The sequence below is a fragment of the Lonchura striata genome, chromosome 19, assembly GCF_046129695.1.
Source record: "Lonchura striata isolate bLonStr1 chromosome 19, bLonStr1.mat, whole genome shotgun sequence".
NCBI lineage: Eukaryota > Metazoa > Chordata > Aves > Passeriformes > Estrildidae > Lonchura > Lonchura striata.
This window is the reverse complement of record NC_134621.1, coordinates 12,021,003-12,040,821: the sequence shown is the minus strand read 5'-3', so window position 1 is coordinate 12,040,821 and position 19,819 is coordinate 12,021,003. Positions and strand designations below refer to the sequence as shown.

Here is a 19,819-nt window from a genome sequence, read left to right as displayed (position 1 = left end):
CTCCGCCGCGGGCGCTGGCGCGGAGAAGCGGCGGCCCCGCCCCACGGTAGAAGAGGCGGCTGCTGCTCGGGCCGGTTACCGCACCGGGGCGCACCGGCTCAAGGACAAAGCTTTAAAACCTGGTTACGTTGTAGCTGCATAGTTCACCGTCATCTGCCCAGAGCTGCTGAGGAACAAAGATGGAGCAGGAAAAATCCTTCAGGAAGACGGCTTTTGGCTTCCCCCACCTCCCTAAGGTACCCTGCCGGCAAAATAGGTGCCCACAGTAGCGGCCCTGTCTGAAAACAATAGGCTTTGCTTTTCCCTTGCCTGCGGATCTGCAGCGCTGCCCAGCAGCCACAAACTAAGCAGCTTTTGCCACAGGTTGTGTTCGTTATGACTAGGGAACAGCTTCCCAACTTCTTTGCTTTTATCTTAGTCCAGAACCAAAACCATCCCCATCTCATCCACCTGTAATAGCCTTTTAGGTGCAGGACAGGCTGACAGGATCTTCAGGAGAGTAACACAGCAGAAGGCCCCACCCTCCACACCAGCCAAAGACCCAGTTTGCCACTGTCCAGTGCCAATGCCAAAATGCAAAAGTTCTTTATTAAGCAGAGCAAAACCCAGCATAAAAAATGAACACAAAGCAACCAGTTCACACAGAAACTTTCATTTTCCAAGCATCATTTAAAATATGTACTCCAAGAATCCTAATATTCCCACCCCAGACTTACAGGAAAAAACTCCCTCAAGGCTCAATACTGCTGGACTGACAACAGCTCCTGCTTTCTCCAATTCAGACTCTAGTAAACCTTCCCTTTCTCCAGGTCATGCAAGGACTTGCATTGCCAGGAGAGGAACCACCTTCTCCCCTTTGTGCTCTGAAAAGCACCTCCCCAGCATCACACCAGAAACAACGCTCCTCTCCAGGTTAGGGCCACAGCACTCGGTTCTAGGATTCTTAGAAGCCAGGAGAACAGTTCTGCCATTTGCCATAGTGAAACTAAATCCTGTAGCTATACTAGCCACAACATCTTTAGCTAAGGGCCGCAGTTCACAGTGAAGAAGCACAGATGTTGGCAACCAATTACCCACCCACCCTTTCCCTGCCACTCACTGTTGCAGAAGTGGAACTACTGCCAAGGGCCGGCTGTCCCACGAGGACATGGACAGCGCTGCACTGAAGCCCCTCAGTGCAGCTGTTTCTGTCTATGCCAAATATGTTTCTATGGCCCACCAATATGGCCAGAGCCACAGAGGGAGGGTAAACAAGCCAGAGAGGGCTCCATCAGACTCTGCTTCTGTCTGCAAACCCTGGGTGAATAAGTACAAATGGGTAATATCTGGTGTTTCCAGCAGTTCCAGGATCCCATTAGCAAGATAAATTGCTCCAGCCCACAGGGAACTGTAAACACTCGTCACTTTTCCTCACATTTCTCTGTGTACAGCCCTGGCATCCAAACAAATACTGCAGCAGGACCTTGCCAGGGAACATACAACCCCCCCCCCCCAGTAACCCCCTGTACCAATAGGCTGTGGCAGTGCAGGGGAGGGGGCTCAACATCATGACTCAGACCCACAGGCCTGGGTGGTGTTTTTCTCCTCTCCTTTACACTGTCAGGAGGAAGATTTCTGAACAGCAGGAGCATTTGTCTATTTGTGAGCCTTTGTGTCACCCCACTCTGATAATACTGTCCATTTAGGAAGAAGGAGTTGTACCTAAGTTGCTCACCCTTTCCCTGACAGCAGATATTTGGATCCTTTAAGCCACACTCTCACTTCCTAGAACTGTGGGTTCCCAAGAGAGATCCCTGCACATATGCCATGATGGCATTCTGCAAGAAACTTGCTCGCTGGGCCTCCTCTTCCCTCATCCTGGAGATCTCAGCCTCCTTCATTCTCAGCTTCTCCAGTAGCAGAGAGATCTCACCCTCCTTGTCCAGCAGTGCTTCACGGTGATTACTGCACAGGGCTGTGAAAAAGCAGCATTAGTAAAGAAAGTCAAGATATCCCTGGAATAAATAAGAGCAGGCAAAAGGCAATGGAAGTGCTACAGTCAGCGAGCACACAAGAGAAGCTGCATGAGACATGAGAGGTTTTGCACAGACAGCAAGCACACTTCACTGTGCAAGAAATCCAAACATTTTGTCTGCTATGCAGGTTTGAGTGGTCATCTGAGTCTTGGTCTCTATAAAATGAGGACAGGAATCCCTGTAAATACATGTGGATGGAGAGTACAACTCACAGGTGTACTCACAGGCAGGAAGCACTTGCTTACTGTGAGTCACTACCTGTGAGCACAGCTCAGTTCCAGGCCTAATGTAGGGTAACTCAGAGTAACCATTTGAGAAGCATAAAAGTATCCATCACCTTTCAGCTGTCTTTCCAGAGCTGCAATCTTCTCTCTCAGCCCATCCTGGGCTGTGCGTTCAGCCTCCAGGTGCCCAATCTGCTCCTGTAATTCCACTTTCACCTTATTTAGCTCTGTCACTTTCTCCTCTTCCTTCCTGTCCAGGTCCTGACACACAAAGACAAATCCATGAACAACCAAACAACTTCAGCAACTTGTTCTGGCCCTGTTGTGACTATCTCTACTCCAGTCCAAATTACCTGCTGAAGTTCATCCAGCCTCCTCCTGAGCCCATCAGCATACAGGCTCAACTGTCTGGCTTTGGCCTGGGCCTCAGCAACCATTTCTTTTTGCTTAAGGCAGCAGTTCTGAACTTCATCCCTTGACTCAGCCATCAGCCGCAGCTTCTCTTCTAGGTGTTCTAGTCGTTGCTGCTGTAAGACGTGAAGGAAAATGAAAATTAAACAGTCCCACTTCATTCCTGTGAAGAGATTCTCCCATCTCTGTTCCTAACACAGTGAACCCTTTATTCAGTCAACTGGCACTGACAAGTACAGGACACAGTCCTGCTCCGTGCACTTAGGAGTGACTCCATGCTGCTTCCTCTTGCCAGGGAGGACACTGACAGAGACCAAAACACTCAAATGAGAAACAGAGACAGGTCCTTGGCAGATGTAACAATGTCACTGCCAGTGTTTACAACCAGCGCTCTACCTTCACTTCCTCCACACCTCAAATGGCTCTGCAGCACCACTGCAGGCAACTAAGAAACTGCTGGATCCCACATGTCAGTAACTCAGTAATTCTATGTCTGTAACTCAATGAAGCATCTTCTTTTGTGATGCTACAAATAAGTAAATATTCTAATAGTTTTTGTGTATTTTCCACATCCTTTGTTCTGTTTCACAGGATATTAATTTCATTGCCATTTTCACAAAGTTCAATACTACAGTGACTATTTATCTAGCAGCAGTAGCGACCTGAAGAAATTTCTCAGTGTTCACAGAAACAGGAGTACTCCATGAAAGTTGTTATTAAAAAGAAGGATCAACATCTGGCCATTGGCTTCAGATGCTGGCAACTTAAATCTGCCATGACAATATCAACATCAGTTCTGTTACTACTAAAGACAGTTCGAATTAGACTTTTCAGGACTCTTTCCTCAGCAATCACACCATTAGAGGAGTGAGCTAGCAGCTCCCCAAGACTAAAACATAGACTAGGTAGCCGAACCACTTCCTTCCCACAGGGACAGGCCCACAGATAGGTCTTGTCCTTACCTCCTCCAAGCGTGCCTGACTCCGGGCTTTTATTAACTCCTCCTCTGCCCGTCCTCGCTCAGTTATTGCAGCTGCTTTGACTTGGTTCAGCTCCTGCCACAGAAACATGGAAAATCATTCCAGACAGAAAAGCTGCATTGCTGCCACACTGACCAGAGAACCAGCAGTTCCCAGTCACAGGCCATAAAATGACACAGCTCTCTTTCTCACTCAGGGGCAGCAAAAGCAAACAAAGATGACAAACCTTTCCTCAGTTAAAGACTGCTATCTAAGTTAAATGCAGATTTCAGTTATATGAGGGCAAGTATTGGTTAAACCTTTCCAAAACAAGGGAAGAGGAAAGAGCACTGCTGGATGTAGCTGGGGAAATAGATATGGATAAACATGCTACACTACTTGTGACAACATGAGAATCCGGTAAAGTCAAATCTTAGTAAGATTCTAAACATGTTAAATGGAATCCTTATTTTTGTCCAATCTGAATTTACAAGTTTCTCCTTGGAACCTTCTTCCTTAATCCAAAGCAGTAAAAATAATTTTAGCTGGTATACTGCTGTTTTCTGTTCCTCCTTACAGCACAAGACAATCTTTACCAAGGTCTGCACTCAGAGACTCAACAAAGCTTTCCTGGCAGCCTTCTCCGTGCACTGCTATAGGAGTCAAACATGCCTAGAGCACTTTTTCTCACCTCATCCAGAGATATCCTGATGGCCTCCAGCCTCTGGATCCTGTCGTGCATGGAACGTTCACTGGCCTCCATCTGCTGTGCCATACGATCCACCTGCAAAGCAGTAGAAACCAGCAAGTGACAGAAAACCATTCCCATCTTCAGGAAAAGCAAGCAGCAGGACTACTCATTACAATAGTGAAGCATCCTCTCACTGACCCACCTACCAGCAAAGTAAAATTCTTACCTCTCCCAGAACTCCACTAGGAAACAGTAGTACAGATGGAATCTGCCCTCTTGAAACTAGGAATTTTTAGACAGAGATCCCTCCCAGGACACAAGGAGGGAGTCCAAGCTCTCATTATCAAGTGATACAAAACACAACAGATTCATTTTCTAGCTGTAATGTTGGTAAAATCCTTCCAGCCTGTGAATTTTCTTAAAAGATTTCAGTATCTTCAGAGAAATCTATTAGTATAATTTATTTTGGAGAGTCTTCAAACCTCAGTAACACTGCAAAGAGAATTGGTTGTAGTCTGTTGGCCTGTCCACACTCAGACACAGCCCCCTTTGAAACACAACGGAGAAAGAACTAGCATGCTGAGCCCCATTAAAGGACTGCTTGTGTATAAGCAATTAAAACATTAAAATGTATTTATTTTAGAAAGAGGAAAATATTCCGTATTTGTAATTACCTTTGTGCACAGACCAACACGAAGGCCAGCCTCACTTCTAGCATCACATGCCACTCTGGCCCATACTCTTGAAAGCTAGAAAGTCTTACTACCTGGCAGAAAGTCTTGTGATCTTTTCAGTCAGGCTTTGCTTGAAGAAATGGCCCATTATTCCCACAATAAATCTGAGCCCACTAACTTTTTAACTTTTTAAGAGCACACTACAGCAAACATGACCTCCACTGGTGATGTAAGTCAGGACCAAAGAAAGACTAACCAGGATGCTGCAGAAACCCCATCCTTACCTCTTTTACCCGAATGGATTCCATGTCTTCAAGGCTTTGTTTAAATCTTCTTTTCTCCATTTCCAGACGTTCTGCAGATTAAAAGCAGGTACATCACAATTCTGGCATTCCTGCCAGACAGCTGTACTCATAATTTTTCACACTCTGCCAACCCTTTCTCCTTGGCTGCCTGTGCTGTTGACTCAGGAACAATGATCCCAGTTGCAGGTGTCCACAAGCTGTTTCCACTCCTCCACTCACCTTCAGCCTCCACAGCCCGCAGCTTCAGCTCTGCTGTTGTGTTGGTCAAGTCTTGTTTCACCTGGAACAGCTGATCCTGCTGAACTTTGCACTTCCTCTCCAACTCATCCACCTACATAAGGAAATTACCACCACGAAGGTTTTTCTTTTCCTATTAGCACAAAATGTTGGTTTTACAGGACAATGAAGAAACACCCAACCAAAGAATCAAAGCAGAGACCATATATACGAAGCAGGTATTATACAAGTTCAAATGCCACCTCTCAGACTTGGACGTGGTTTCCTACCTGATTTCTCAGCAGCAGATTTTTCTCACTGGCAGCAGACAAGTCATGCAAAAGCCTGCCTTCCCGATCAGCAGCTTCCTGCAGAAAGAACCAAAATTAAAAACCCGCACTCCCCCTAGTTTTTGCACTACCAACCTGTGCCAACCAACATCACACCCAGCTAAATTCAACCTACACCATAAACACCAGGGCTCCTCTTCATACCTGGTACTATCTATCTCATTTACACAATAATTTTTGTCATGGTGGCTTTAGCTAACCAATAGTGGTAAAAACCATGCTTGCCTATTGCATCCAGCATCCCCCAAATCTACACAAACCAGTTATGACCTATAGCCCTACTCTCAAACGTAACTAGGACTTATCCAGCTCACCTGCTTTTGTTGCTGGAGCTCCTTGAAATGGCACTCAGCCACAGAGTTTTGTTCCTGTTTCATGGCATTCACCAGGTCTCCCAGACTGTGCACCTTCTGCTCAGACAGAGCCAGGGCAGCTTCAGTCATCTGCAGCCTATAGAGAAAAGCACTTTATGGAATCTTTTCCAAGGCAAATACTGCAGCAATCTCTGTACGCCCTGGTACAAGGTGCTAATCTCCACCTTGCAGTAGGTGACATCAGGCTACCTAAATGAGGCATTTTTTGCTTCTGGGAAAAGGACACCATTGACCTCTCTATACACAGCAGCATCTGCACTGACCTGAGACTTCTCAGGGACCAGTGTTCTGGTGCCCATTGCATTTGCCCTGCACTGTCTTCCATGAACCAATTACCCCACCCAGACCCATCCAGGATTTGCCTGCTCCCACAGAACAAAGCCAGCTATTTTATATCACTGCAAAGTTGTTTAGAATTAGAGACAGGATTTTAAACATGAGAAGCAGAAACAATTTGCTTGCTCTGTCCAAGAGGGACATGTCCATATCACTGCATGGCATGAAACATTGCCTTTACCTGGCAGGACTAAACTAGGCAGGCTCAGCAGAGTTTGAAGTCAAACCACGGCCATGTGCATACGGCTCTGAATAATCTAGCACTTTCTTTTGAGCACCTCTTCCCCATTGTTCCCAAGTCAGGCTCCTCTATACCTGCAGTGGTTCCCAGAGAACACTGTCAGCTGCCAGAGGAAGTAGGTAGAGGTTCCTGCCAGGCTGTAAACCATACAAGGAACATGTCCCCATCCCATCCCATCTGCACAATCCTTTTTCTTTCTTCCCACCTTATGTAATTCACTTGCTCTAACAGCAATGCATTGTAATTTTACTTAGAAGAGGCTAAGTATCTAGTGTGGCAAACTCAAAGGCTTGAATTTCTGGATATTACTGCAGAACTAACCAGAATAGTAATCCAGCTACCCTACAAGATTATCCCCCTTCTTAGAAGCTCTGCTCGGCACTGCTTATACAGCACGAACAGTGGGAAGACAAAGGTTTTCCTCCTCCGTACTTGGTTTTCAGTGATTTCATAATGGAGTACTGCTCATTCAATGCTTCCTGCAGCTGGCTGACTCGTGCTGCAGACATTCTGTATTTGGGAGGGAAAAAAAAGAAAAAAAAAAAAAAAAGGTGGGTAATTTGTGCCAGGAAATGGAGAGTGCTCAATTCTGCCATCAAAGAGCAGAAAACATTTAGAACCTAACTCACTTCTCACTCCTGGCTCTTTCTTCTTTCTGCTTGTCTACAGTATCCATAAAATCCATGAACTGTGAGCAAGGCAAAATTCAGTGAGAAAATTAACTTCATCAGCTACAAACCTTTACATTTCTTATCTTTCTCTTCCTTTTAACAAAACCACTCTATTGGAAGCAAACTGGAAGTTTGATTCGTTTATTAGCACATCTGAATAAGGTCATCAGCTACAGGGACTCTGCATTCTGAGGTGTCAGATGGAAAAACAGATCTCTAGGTTTACACCACTTGGAAAATATCAAATCAATTGCAAAAGAAGAAACAAAAGCACAAATAACCAAAACTCCTCCAGAACCCAGAGTGAATATGTTCAGCAGGGATGTGTCTGTACTCATAAAGCCACTTGAATAACCTGGCTCAGAGGATGGACTCAATGTACTAAATCATTTTGTGTGCCTGCCCATAAAAATGCACATGCAACTTCAGGTGCACAGTAATACTGTCATTGAGTGTTCTGTGGGGACCTCAAGGGAAAGCAAAGGACTCCAGTGACCCCATTTGAACTGCCAAGATCTGCTGACCTGCTTGTTCTTCTCATCCTTCAGACTCAAAACCTCCTTGCTGAGGATGTTCACTTGGTTCTGGGCTTCACTCAGGATAGCCTCACGGTCTTGGTTGTGATCCAAGGCTTGTTCTGAAACAGAGAGAGCAGAAAAACATGCACAAGTTTCTAAAGCAAAAGAACAGCAAGCACTGCTGGAAGAGACAGCACTCAGGATGATCACTGGATATCAGAAACACCAGGACAGTTGCCCTTCTCAGGCTGGCCCGTCACAAGGTGGATGGGGTCAAAGAGATCAGTGTGTGTGGAGTAATCAACCCCCCAGCCTTAGGAAAGCTGTTAACTCTGCTCTGGGCAGGACAGTGACACAGGATGTGCTGCGTAAGCCACATCAAAACTTGGCTCATCAGAGGCAAACTATGAGCAAAAGTCTCAGGTTCTCCCACATTCACATGGCACATCATTCTCTAATAACTCAAATAATTTTTTTTTTTTTTTTTTTTTTTTTTTCTTTTGCTGGTGAAAGTGACACTTCCAACTTGATTAGCCCTCACTAAAGGACTAGAGGAAGTGACATAGGACAATGTGGAAGTGCTGTTGAGAAAGGGAGGGAAAGAGGGCTAGCTCTCTCCCGGAGTAGCAAGTGCCCTATATCCCCCAGGTGCTGGACTGGGAAAGGAGTTAAGTGTTTCATTACTGTACACACATCACACTTACCCACAGCTTTCAGGATGTCACCAGGAACATTGTTCCCTGCCAGCTCCAGCTTCTTCAGGGTCTTGTTGCTATGCAAGCAGTTCAGCAAAGCTCGGCCACCCAGAAGCCCAATGTTATTCCATCGCAAATCTACACAGAAAGCAAACTTTCACCATGGCAGTCACATATCTGCTGAGAAACACAGGGCTCAAGAGAACCACCCATGCTCTTTATGTATCAACAAGTACAGTTAGCTAATCCCAGACGGTCCCAGCACAAACACAGGTGAATACTGTGGCCCCTTTCAAGATAAGTGAGAGGCAGAGAAAATGACAAAGCAGGAAAGGCACAGATAAATCTTTAGTAAACTGCAGTGTTGTGGTGTATTGTGCTTTGAATCCATGTTTGCCCCCTGTTCTCCTCCCTAATCCCCCTCCTTTCCCAGTGGCCAATTTTCCCAAGCCCTTCCCTAACCTCCTCCCTCCCAAGTTGTCAATCCTCCCTTATCCCTGCCCCTTTCTCCACAGAGTTTTGTGTCTGTCTTGTTGCCCTCAACAGCCCATTCATTACTTTGTATTATCCCCCCCTCCATTTTCCCTGATAGGCTCATAAGCTATTTGCCCCACCTTATATTCCTCCCTTACCATATCCTCACTGGTTCACTTTCCTACACCCCTACTCCTGAGCTGCTGTATAAAAACTTCTGTTCATCCCCCCCCCACCCCCAGTCCTGTCTGGGAGCCCAGGAATAGATCCGTCCTGTTCCACACCAAGACCCGTGTCATCGCTGTCTGTCCCTGCTCTGTCCCTGCTGATGACTGGGAATTGCAGAGCTCGCAGGGGGACAGTCGCGCCCCTGCCACAGCCGCCCAGCACAGCGCGTGCCACAACACTGCAGGAAGCCATGACAGTTGCAAATCTACAATAGTCTGTGTCTCACATTTGGCTCTCACGAGCCTTCCTTCCACAGACAGAATCTGTGGATGAGAAAGAATCAGCAGCAAAAGCCACATTCTCCTGAAATTCCATCAAAATTCTATATAAGGACAAAGCGAGTGTGACTTAAGTATCAAGAGTCTATCATGAGGCATGCCAACAGCAACCACAAATAAGAATCAGAACACTTCTGCCTCTACTAAAGACGGTTCTGCTCAAAGTACACAGTTCTTCATCTGCAGGTTTGCTTCCAGAGATTCCAGTTTCAGTTCCCACTCTCTAAAGGCCATGGGGTTGTGACCACTCCCTGCACAAAGGCAGCAAAGCACTCCAGACTGACACGAATTGGGAATGACACCGACCAGTTGGAAGAAATTGAGGCAAGAAACCTGAAGATACGTGTGTGCTTGCATGCATGTATGTATACATGGGCAAAGAACTCTTACCTAGCTCCTGAAGGCTGGTATTTTGCGTCAGTGCCATGGCCAGCTCTCCAGCTCCTTGATGGTTAATCTGGTTATTGCGCAGATCCAGATGCTGAAGAAAGTTGTTTGCTCTCAGTCCTTGGCAAAAAAAGGAGAAGCCCTCTTCCCACATGCCGAGGCTGTTCCACTCTAAGGTTAAGCTAAGGAAATCAGACAGGATTGGTGTTTCTGGAGTGTATGGACAACTGTGTGAACTCAAACGATACAAAGATCACAGTATACCTGGTCAAACACCCAGCTCTGAGAGCAGATTTGGTCTGTGAGCAGACTTGGCTTCAGAGAGCAGGATGCTGCCAGGGTCCAGCATCCTCCAAAAGAGCACCTCCCATTTTCATGCCTTTGCCTGTCCCACCCCTCACAAGAAATTGCACCACTTGGCTTTCCTCCTACCCCAACAAAAACACCCTCGACCCTTTTCAAATGCTGTGCTCCATCTGGCAGGAATAGCGCAAAGAGAGGTAGATATATTTTTTACCTCCTGATGGATTTGTTCTGCCTAAGAAGTTTTCCCAAAGCCTCAGCTCCCATGGTTCGCAGGTTATTTCCCTGAAACAGAAGCCCCATGTGATCAGTAGGCTAAACCTGTTCCAGTCCACCTAGACCACGAATACTACTCAACACATCCCAGCTGTAATACCAGTTTCAGTCAGGCAGAGACAGTCCAATCAACATTTGTTTCACATTATCAGTCAGCCTTTCACAAAATGAAAAACCCTCGAGGAACAGTGGATCCATACTGTACTCTTATGAGGGCACCATGACTGAGAGCTTGCAAAAATCACAAAATAGCCCAGGATCAGCATGGGCCACAATGGGACAGAAAACGGCGATTCTGGATAAGCGTAACTATTTTAACACGCTTCACACACTTAAGAACTCTATTAACACTAGCACAAATGAGTAAGAAAGTTATGATGCAGTTTCTGACTGTGGAAATAGCTGTATGCCAGAGGAATACATATAGAAAGTCACTCTCAGTAAAATCACATCTGAAGGCAGATGCTTAGTTCAAAGCACACGGTAGTCAAGACAGAAACACAAGTAGAACAGCTACTAACTCACGGATCAATACAGAAATCCCCAAAAAAGCCTACGTAAGCCTCATCTACCCAAGCAGTAACTGACAAAAAGGTATAGAGCAATAGCTTCTTATCAAAATAGAGTAACTGAATAAAAGTGGATAAAGATGATCTGCAAAGTTACTTCAGAAAATTGTGACATGGTGTTAACAAGTCAAGGAATGAGTCGCTTGAGAACAAAAAACTCACAGAAGTATGCATCTTTTTGAACAATCCTGCACCAGGACTGCCCAATTCTCTTTCTCATTAAGCCTGTGCTCCTTTTCCCTTCTCCACCATAGAACACTGTTAATTCTTTTCAAACAGACTCACCTTCAGATCCAAAGATTTGACTGTGGTGTTGGTGCAAAGACCATGCAACAAAAGTCTTACACCTGAGCAGAAAAAAAAAACCTGTTTATTTCATTTGTGAAACCCTCTCCCTAAACCGGCAGTACATCATCCCAGCGTACCATTCTGTTAAATAGACAGCTCAGAAGACGTGGCTGCGATAAACAAATTATTTTATGAACTTCCACTCCTGCTGGAAAGCTTCAGCCTGAGGTTTCAGGGCAGGAGACTGTTGATATATTCTCAAAAAACTGTCCGGGCAGAGAACTACCTGTCAGCTTGTACATCTACCTGACTCAGCCCTGAAAAAAGCCCACGTCTAGGGAGGCTCAGGGGACACGGACGTGCTTGCCCACGGAGCCCCCTAATTGCCGGCCACTTTAACAGGCCGGATTGTCTCGTCCGCCTACGGCCACAGAAGGAGAGCCGGCCTCGCCGCCGGAGGGAGAACCGAAGGGTGCGTGACCACCCGCACGGTCACGGACTGGGCACCTTCTCCGGCCCAAACACGAGCGACCTCCCGCCCCTCCGCCTCGCCCCGCCCGGCACCAGCGGGAGACCGGGCCCGCCGGCCGCGCTCCGGCAGCGCGCACCTTCCTCGCTCAAGCCGCAGTCGCCGAGCGCCAGAGCGGCGAAGGGCGCAGCACCGGGCAGCAGGCGGCCCAGCGCGCTGCACGTCGGCAGCGAGAGGCTCTGCGCCGCTAGGTCCAGGCGGCCCCGCGCCCCGGCGGGCTCCCGCAGGCGCCGCAGCACGGCCTCCTGCGGGGCCGCGCCCGCCGCCGCGCACAGCCGCGCGTAGGCGCGCCCGAACCGCTCCATGGCCGCGGCTGCCCCGGAACCGCTCGCTGGCCGCGCGCGCGCCCGCCCTGCGCGCCCCCGGGAGGCGGGCCCGGCCGCGCGCGGGACATGGCGGAGCGGGGCGGCTGTGCTGGCGGCTTCAGGAAGGTGCGGCGGCTCCGGGCGCGGGGCACCGCCCCGAGCGGCGGGCGCGGCCCCGGCCCCGGCTCCGCTCATCCGTTCCTCTCTCCGCACAGGACACCGTGGATCGGCTTCTCCGCCTCCATTTCCGGGACGCGAGGACCCGAGGTACCGGGGCGGCCGCGGGCGGCGGCGGGCCGTTCGGGCCGAGCCCCGCCTCCCCTAACCGCCTTGTCGTTGCAGTTAACGCCGACGCGCAGCTGCTGGTGGCCGAGTTGCTGAAGGTCTTCGTCCGAGGTGAGCGCGCAGGGCCACCCCCCATCCCAGCCTTAGAGCGACAGGCTTCCGGCTCCTTCCCGAGCACCCGGCCACCTTTCGGCTGCTCCCGTCCTGCTTCGGCTCTGCTGCCTCCTACACAGCTGGAGGTGTGACCCAGCTTGCCAAACTCATCCGGGGCGCTGGGCCGCCTCCCTCCTCCCAGGACACCAGCCCGGCGCCCCAGACGAGTCGCCCCAGGTGATAGCTCCCAGACCCCTCTCACTGCCCTTCCCTTTCTTTCACTTGGGCTGCAGAAGCAGCGGCACGGGCAGCGCGGCAGGCTCAGGCAGAGGACCTGAAGAAAGTGGATACTGAACACCTGGAGAAAGCATTGCCACAGCTGGTATGTAACTGTGCACCTGAACTGCATGGGAACAGAATGAGGACATGGGCTGAACAGCCTAATCCTCATCTTTTCGGGAGCTGTTTTGAGAATCCAACCTCTGTCCTGACTTGCTTGCTGCCCTTTTCTTGCAGCTCCTGGATTTCTAGAGGCCTCCTTGAAGCATATGTTGCCTGTCAGCAGACAGTCCTGACCTGAGGTATGTCTCAGCCTCAGAGACACCCTGGGACCAACAGTCTTAACTTTTTCTTCCTCTGCCATTTTGATTCTGTTTCCTCTCTCATTTACCAAGCACAACACAGCCCAAAGCAATTATGCTGTCAGATACTGTTTTTCAGAAGAGGGTGCCATAGGCTTATTTTGTTCAGCTGAATGCATAACTGGTGCATAACAATGTATCTTGCTGCCTTACTCCTGTAACAGAGGTCTGTATTTCATGTAGTAAGAAGCTGTTGCTTTCTCAGCTAACTTGAGAAAGAGGTGCTGCTTCACAGAGATGCATGGAAAGATGTAATGGCTGGAAATACCATCCAGCCCTCAGGCTCTCATTGGCTCAAGCAGGCAGCTGTAACAGCAGCTCCATGTGCAGCTCCAGCCTTCCTAATGAATAAGTCATTAACAGGAGCTTAGTCACAAGCAGGACTTGCCAAAGGCAGGTAACTGATCTTTATTTTATAAATAAACAGTGTCTGTCCCTCACTACCTTCCAGTATTTCTCGGGCTGTGACATCAGAGAATGCTTGAAACCTTCTAACCATTCAATATTCTCCTCAGAGGCTGTTCCCCCTCTGCTATAAATTTGTTCTCACAAAGAAACATCAGTAAGTTAAAAACAAATCTCCCTTCCTTGTGTAGGCTCTGCTGCAATTCATCATCAAAAGTCAAGTTGTTTCAAAGACTTACAGAGCTTCCCCCTCACCCACCCTATTCCCTAAATCTTTGTAGGACGAAATAACAAACAGCATGTGTGAGAATCCCACATCATGGGACAGCCTGGCCCCTCTGGCAGCAGGGTGGGGGTGGGGGCCACTGTGAAATAAGAAACCTTACACATGTGGACAGACCCACACAACCCAAGTGGCTTTGCTGGGAAATGCACGGCTGGCTGCACAGAGCGCAACTGAAGGCAGGCTCGCTGCAGGATCGGCCAGAGCGAGCAGTCCTTTTCTCAGGAAAGCTGTGACAGGCAGAGGCTCAGTGGGCCACTGCACTTTGAGCTAGGAGCTATCGGGGTCATCCCTCAGACACCAACCACTCAGAAACCTCACAAAAACTGCAGTTTCAGTACACTGGTGAAAGTACCAGCTTAAGCAGTCCTCGGCACCGCAGCTTCTCAGCTGAGACAGCTGTTCAGCTGTACAACACATGCAATGAAAGAACTAATTCAGTCTTCAGCCCCACAACCATTGGTAAATAAAAAGGCAATAGCAAAAAAAAAAAAAAAAAAAAACAAAACAAAACAAGTGATTCTACCTTTGAATGCCCTAAATGCCCTAAAACCACAAGGATGAGTTGATGGGTTCAGCTACTCTAGCAGAAGTGATACTGAAACAAAACCAGTTCATCATCAGGTAATTGCAGGTACCCTTGTAGCAAGTACCTTACTGGAGAGCCCACCATTTTAAATGAGGGGGTGTCCTGTCCCCCTTAAAGAATTCACTCCTACTTCCTTGCCTTTTCCAGATTTCAGGTCCTTGTCTACCTCCACCCTAACACCTACTGAAAGAGCAGTCCCAAAGTTGCTGCCCTAAAAAGGCTTGAGTTCCCTTCCCTGACACACAGAACTGTTCATGTGGACATCCACAATAAAGCAGCAATTGAATAGCAGCAGCAGCAGCTAAAAGTAACTCTTTGTATAGGGAAGGGGAATAAGACCTCTTGTCTAGCTATTGAAGGAAGGAATTTTTTCATTCTTGTGGTTAAACTAGGTTTGATGCACAGCTGAGTTACACCAGGGACAAGCATGGGCAGAACTGCCTGAGGGAACAGTCAGCAACATAAAGCCCTCACACTTAACCCATGAAACTGCCCCAAGAATACTGATACTGCTGCTTGTGTCCCTAAACTTTTTTATCCATGTCAGGTACTTGCAGGGGATAGCTATGGTCCTAACCCTTTACAAAAACTGACATAATTAGAGCAGCTAAGAAAATCAGTTAAGCAGATTATAATATTTGATGTCACCTGTGCTCTTCAAAAAATAAGGACTAGCACATCTGAAGGCACACTGCAACTTCCTCCCAACCACACTGCTTCTGCATATTCTAATCCTGGAAACCAAAAACACCAGCGCAAGTATTTCACCATCTATCATTAGCAACAGCTCCTGGTTCCCCCACAGGATATCTGTATAAATTCAGGATAACTGTATAAATTCAGCAAGGCAGCTCTAGCTACCATCTACCTCTGATTTGTGTAACATGAATAAGCCTGATATAGCACCTGAACCAAGATACCAACAGTGCTATGCAGCGGGGGCTCAGCCCATACTTAATTCACCAAAGAGTAATAAACTTTAAACTGTTTTTTTGTTTGCTACGGTATGTCTTTTATAGCCTATCAAGTGGCAGAAGGGCTTGCTTTTCCACAGAGAGGATTGAGTACAGGAGATGTACACAGTGCTTTCACATTCCCGCTGCCAGTGGCTGCACACGTTCCCTGTTCACATCCAGGTGTCATATAAGAAATCAATCCATTCTTTTGCTAAAGCATTCTGTGTTCCTTCTACTTTGAGACTCCTTCTTCCTCTTCCACCTTTCTTTCATGTCTCCCCCTCCCTCCAAGTTTCTTCAAAGCATCTGTGAGCATTTGGAAGTAATTAGACCTGAAGGGAAATGTTGGCCAGGCAGGGAGGCAATGACAAGTGCCAGGAACCCAGGGTGCCCTTTCTAGCCACTTTGAAGTTCATTCAGATGGTACAAAGCTCCATTTTGGGAGGAAGAGAACAAGGCATGACAGGCCAGCTGAAAAGAGAACAGATTCCTGAGAACTGACACACCAAGCGCCAGGGCAAGAAGTTATTAACAGGACTGACCAAAAGGGCCCCCGTGGCCACTCTGCTTTATTACATCTATAAATTGTGCAGATGCACATGTAGTGCAGGGAGGAAACAAGGAAAATGGAAAACATGGTATTACTGTACCATGGAACCCCGACTCTCCACAGATCACTGATCCACGGAGAAGACTTCAAACAAAACCCAGCACCATAACTCCCATGGTACAAGAGAGTTCATCTCCAGTATAAGGGCAATGCTAACCAATATTCATCCCCCAACGAGATCTGCAGGAGACAAAGATCTGGACTGGGCCTTTCCCCTGTACACTAACTACAGTGCAGAGCACACCTACCCTGCTCTGGGAATACTGAGGCAACCAATCAACTGTCATTTGAAGAGACCCTTCAACTGGATGTTTCTTCCCTTGCTGTAACTAATTACTGATGGTAATTATATACAGTGAAAATAAAAGTAGAGCTTAGGGCAGAAACAAGCTCAACAAGCATTCCATGAACAGATACCTGTGTTCCTTGTTAACAAGATTCTGGCAACTGAACACAATATGAGTGCAGCAGTCCAAGTGCTTCACAGGAAAGTTCACTGATCTCAACTGGTTTAAGTAACTGAAGTGCTTCCTCTTCATTTTCCAGCCATCTATGCCTGGAATTATCAGCAGCACTAACCCTAATACTAAGGGGCAGAGAGAAGTCTTGTTCTAGGCACCACTTAATAATTATAAGTAAAGCTGAACCAGATTGTATTTTGCTACTAGAATACAGGCTAGACTCAAGTGATCTCTGAAGGTGGAACTGAGAGGATTTGAATTTAAAAATATGGTTAGAAAAAAAGTCCTTTGCAGGAAGTATACAGGAATCATGTCCCCCTTAATTCTCTATTCTTATTATTTGCATGCAAGAAACCTTAAATTTAACCTCTAACCTTGCTTCTCTAGTCACAAAGACCACAAACAGGCCCTCCACTCCTCCACCAGCTGCAACTGGTATCTGAAATAGCCATTCTCTTTTTATAACTAATGTTCATACAGATTAGATCTCTCCAGGGTCACCAACACCTTTTGCACATTCTCAGTAAGTTCGTGGAGAAGAGGGCACAGCTGACAACTCAGTGATCCAGCAGCCCAGGATGCTTCATCTTTTTCCACCTACAAAATAAACACAACACCATTAAAACACTTAACATGTAATTATCACTTACTCACTTCTCAATAAAACAGTCTGGTGGCTGAGGGTTCTGGTCACTGCTGTGTTCAAGCAGCATTGGGGACCACAAGAGAGCATTTGGGGAGATGAAATGGTAAACACATCACAACTTTTCAAGCAGGGAACTTCATCCTTCACATTATTAATATACAGCTTAGAGCATATTATTAACCTTTCATAACAACTGTTAAATGGGAAACCTGCACAGGTAGGTGGGATAATATTTGGTACTTTATCCAAATAATCTTGGAAAATAAAACTATTTCAAGTGCAATGTTTCAAACATACTGGAAGTGGCAAACAGTGAAGATCCTGTTTCCCACTGCATCAGCATCTCAGCACCAATCTAATCCAAACCAGCCACAGCAGGGAAACACACTGACTCACTGTTCACACCTTACCCTCTGCTTGCTGGAACTGATAGCCCTTCACTGTCTTCCAGAAACTGATACTAAAATTCTCATCCATTAAGTCAACATTTGACATTATTAGCAGATCACTCCATATAAGAATTACTAGTTTTGCTTCTGTTAAGGGAGCAGACTGAGTATCTCTCTTTTTTGCCTCCCCACCCCCTTTCTCTCTCTTCCTCTACCCCCTTACCCCACCTCTGCCACTGCATCAAGAAGTGAATATTGTCAATTGTTTAATTTAGGAATTCCTTTTATAATCACTTCATATTCTGTATCAATTCTCGTCTAAAATACACACATAAGTCATTTGTTCTGGGACTAAAAAAAAAAGGTCACAGTTTTCTGTTCAGGATAAAATAAGAAAAAAATATAATAGACAATTGGTTGCAATCTTAATTATGGAAAACCGCTATTGGTTTGCAGTGAAGATTAAAAAAAGTAAGACCAACTAAAAAATTCAAGAGAAGTGAAAGTACTAAAACAGACTACAGCAGAAAAAGGAGAGTTATGCCAGAGATTTAAGAGATTACATGATCCCTTGGTATGTAGAATATCCTGCCTATTAGTATTTGAACTACACTGGCAGAGTGTAGAGCTCAGTATACCAAGCTCAGAACACAGTTAAAAATGCTACAGGCATATGGATTAGGTATCAGACTTCCCAATGTTCAGAATCTGCATTCATATACTTCTCCAGTGAAGGAAGGCTGAGGTTCAAGTCACCAACGAATTTGTGACTGACTAATAGTGAACCAAATGTCCTGCAAGCATAAGCTGACATCTGCAACAATACCATCAATATCCAACACATTTGGCAGAGAGGAGGCTGCCTTGTGGGGGCAGCTCAGAATGAGCAGAACTCTCCTATGATTCATTGATACCTGGAAGCTTCAGCCATTTGGGTATTTTCCCAGGGGCTTTTCTAAACACTTGCAGAGCTCCCTGAGTGCTGGATGCTTCTAGCTGCCCAATGGTCTCTTTGTCACTTCCCACTTCTGGTTCAGATAAGGATGGAGCCACTGACGCTAAAGCTGATGAAGCAGAAGGAACTAATGATCTGGACAAACATCAGAGAAAGGAAATAAGCAAGTAGAATTAAGCTTCATTTTTCATAATAGCCCCCTGTACCACCACCACCTTTAAACTTTTAAAGTTAGATTGAAAAAGCTCTTCTCCTCCCATGACAGAGGCACTAGTATTAAGTAAGTCACTGAAATCCTACTTTGCAAAGCTATGAAGTAGAGTATGACAGTATGACTGTTTCTGGACAGAAGGAATCCTAGTATTTTCAAAGCACTTTTCGTTGTAGTAAGATGGGCTCATTTAATGTTTCCCATTCCTGAAATACTATGGCATTTGCAACTCTACTCAACTCCAACATACCTGGCTACTAATAAATCAGCTGCAGAAGGAGAAACTGCAGAGCTCAGCAGGTCTGATTTCAGGTAACAAGCTGTTTAGAAATGAAACCAAATCACTTATTTGGTAACACAGATACATCAATCACCACAGTATCACATAGCTCTCCACTCAAAAATATCTGCTGTATACTACAGTAAATCTACCTCATCTTCCTCCAAATGACACAGGACATTACTAAACCATACCAGTTTCTTTCACGACTCAGAGGTGTTCTATTTCATCATTCAAACCTCAAGACCTTAACATTTTCTTTCAGTGCTCACCTCAGGAACTTTTCTGTGGAGACACAGCATACTTTGGTCCCTGGGAGAAACAGGAATTCTAAGCATAAACCAGAGATGCCAAAGAACCTAAGATTCAGATCTGTTCTACCATCTCCAGCCAGTCCACTACCACAGGAGCTCTGCAAAAGCATTTCTTAGACATTTGTCTGGTTAACATTTTGAACAACATGATTTTTTTTCCTAGGAGTCATTCTTCCATCATTCTTGATCCCATGACAGACAATGCCTACTCCCCAGCCTATCAAATCCCATAATAGAGGTACAGTGTCTACATCTGTGTTCAAACTAACTGACCAAAGCAGCTCTGCAGAGCTTTTGCCAGCCAGAACGGGGACATTCACCAAACAATCTCAAGGACTGCAGTTCCTTTTGACAGAAGAACTCTGACAGTAAGGATACAATACT

General features: G+C 46.5%; 3 protein-coding genes across 9 annotated transcripts in view; 1 reads left to right on the top strand and 2 right to left on the bottom strand.

Moving 5' to 3' along the window:
* Positions 1-560: 560 nt before the first annotated feature.
* Positions 561-12,317, bottom strand: LRRC45 (leucine rich repeat containing 45). Of its 2 annotated transcripts, none has more exons than XM_021534072.2 (17): positions 12,092-12,317; positions 11,481-11,542; positions 10,565-10,635; positions 10,051-10,229; positions 8,690-8,818; positions 7,992-8,104; positions 7,426-7,484; positions 7,229-7,306; positions 6,160-6,295; positions 5,786-5,863; positions 5,499-5,610; positions 5,259-5,329; positions 4,301-4,393; positions 3,613-3,705; positions 2,593-2,766; positions 2,353-2,500; positions 561-1,954 (listed from the first exon to the last, which is right to left on the bottom strand). In XM_021534072.2, exons 1-17 carry the CDS (start codon positions 12,315-12,317, stop codon positions 1,758-1,760), a joined length of 2,019 nt encoding a protein of 672 aa, XP_021389747.1. In that variant the 3' UTR covers positions 561-1,757. The 2 variants fall into 2 exon arrangements, with proteins under 2 accessions (XP_021389747.1, XP_077643546.1); XM_077787420.1 differs by having other exon boundaries at positions 2,593-2,763.
* A 50-nt stretch (positions 12,318-12,367) lies between these two features.
* CENPX (centromere protein X) lies at positions 12,368-19,816 on the top strand. 4 transcript variants are annotated; one of them, XR_002465720.3, is made up of 6 exons: positions 12,368-12,443; positions 12,533-12,584; positions 12,660-12,713; positions 12,989-13,077; positions 13,212-13,276; positions 19,599-19,816. XR_002465720.3 is itself a non-coding variant. In XM_021534077.2 (5 exons), the coding sequence occupies exons 1-5, from the start codon at positions 12,405-12,407 to the stop codon at positions 13,224-13,226; spliced, it is 246 nt and encodes an 81-aa protein (XP_021389752.1). In that variant the 5' UTR covers positions 12,368-12,404; the 3' UTR covers positions 13,227-13,776. The 4 variants fall into 4 exon arrangements, 2 of the variants coding, with proteins under 2 accessions (XP_021389752.1, XP_021389751.1); XR_004149041.1 differs by lacking the exon at positions 19,599-19,816 and adding an exon at positions 19,387-19,471; XM_021534077.2 differs by lacking the exon at positions 19,599-19,816 and having other exon boundaries at positions 12,992-13,077; positions 13,212-13,776.
* The window catches only part of ASPSCR1 (ASPSCR1 tether for SLC2A4, UBX domain containing), a 35,730-nt gene continuing 32,005 nt past the window's right edge, over positions 16,095-19,819 (bottom strand). For 2 of the 3 annotated variants that reach the window (XM_021534074.2, XM_077787418.1), the window contains 3 exons: positions 19,092-19,161; positions 18,590-18,765; positions 16,095-17,237 (listed from right to left, as the gene is read on the bottom strand). In XM_021534074.2, coding sequence (XP_021389749.1) covers positions 17,224-17,237; positions 18,590-18,765; positions 19,092-19,161 — 260 coding nt within the window. In that variant the 3' untranslated portion in view covers positions 16,095-17,223. The remainder of the gene's footprint in view (positions 17,238-18,589; positions 18,766-19,091; positions 19,162-19,819) is intronic. The other variant, XM_077787419.1, reaches the window with a different exon arrangement.

Excerpts from the sequence above, each read along its gene's own strand:
- LRRC45 (XM_021534072.2), bottom strand. The coding sequence starts at position 12,317 with ATGGAGCGGTTCGGGCGCGCCTACGCGCGGCTGTGCGCGGCGGCGGGC. Across the intron at positions 7,307-7,425 it reads GAAAGAGCCAGGAGTGAGAA|AATGTCTGCAGCACGAGTCA; the intron begins GTGAGTTAGGTT and ends TCCCAAATACAG. Across the intron at positions 5,330-5,498 it reads GCGGGCTGTGGAGGCTGAAG|AACGTCTGGAAATGGAGAAA; the intron begins GTGAGTGGAGGA and ends TTTAATCTGCAG.
- CENPX (XM_021534076.2), top strand. The coding sequence starts at position 12,405 with ATGGCGGAGCGGGGCGGCTGTGCTGGCGGCTTCAGGAAG. Across the intron at positions 12,444-12,532 it reads GTGCTGGCGGCTTCAGGAAG|GACACCGTGGATCGGCTTCT; the intron begins GTGCGGCGGCTC and ends CTCTCCGCACAG. Across the intron at positions 12,585-12,659 it reads CCGGGACGCGAGGACCCGAG|TTAACGCCGACGCGCAGCTG; the intron begins GTACCGGGGCGG and ends TTGTCGTTGCAG.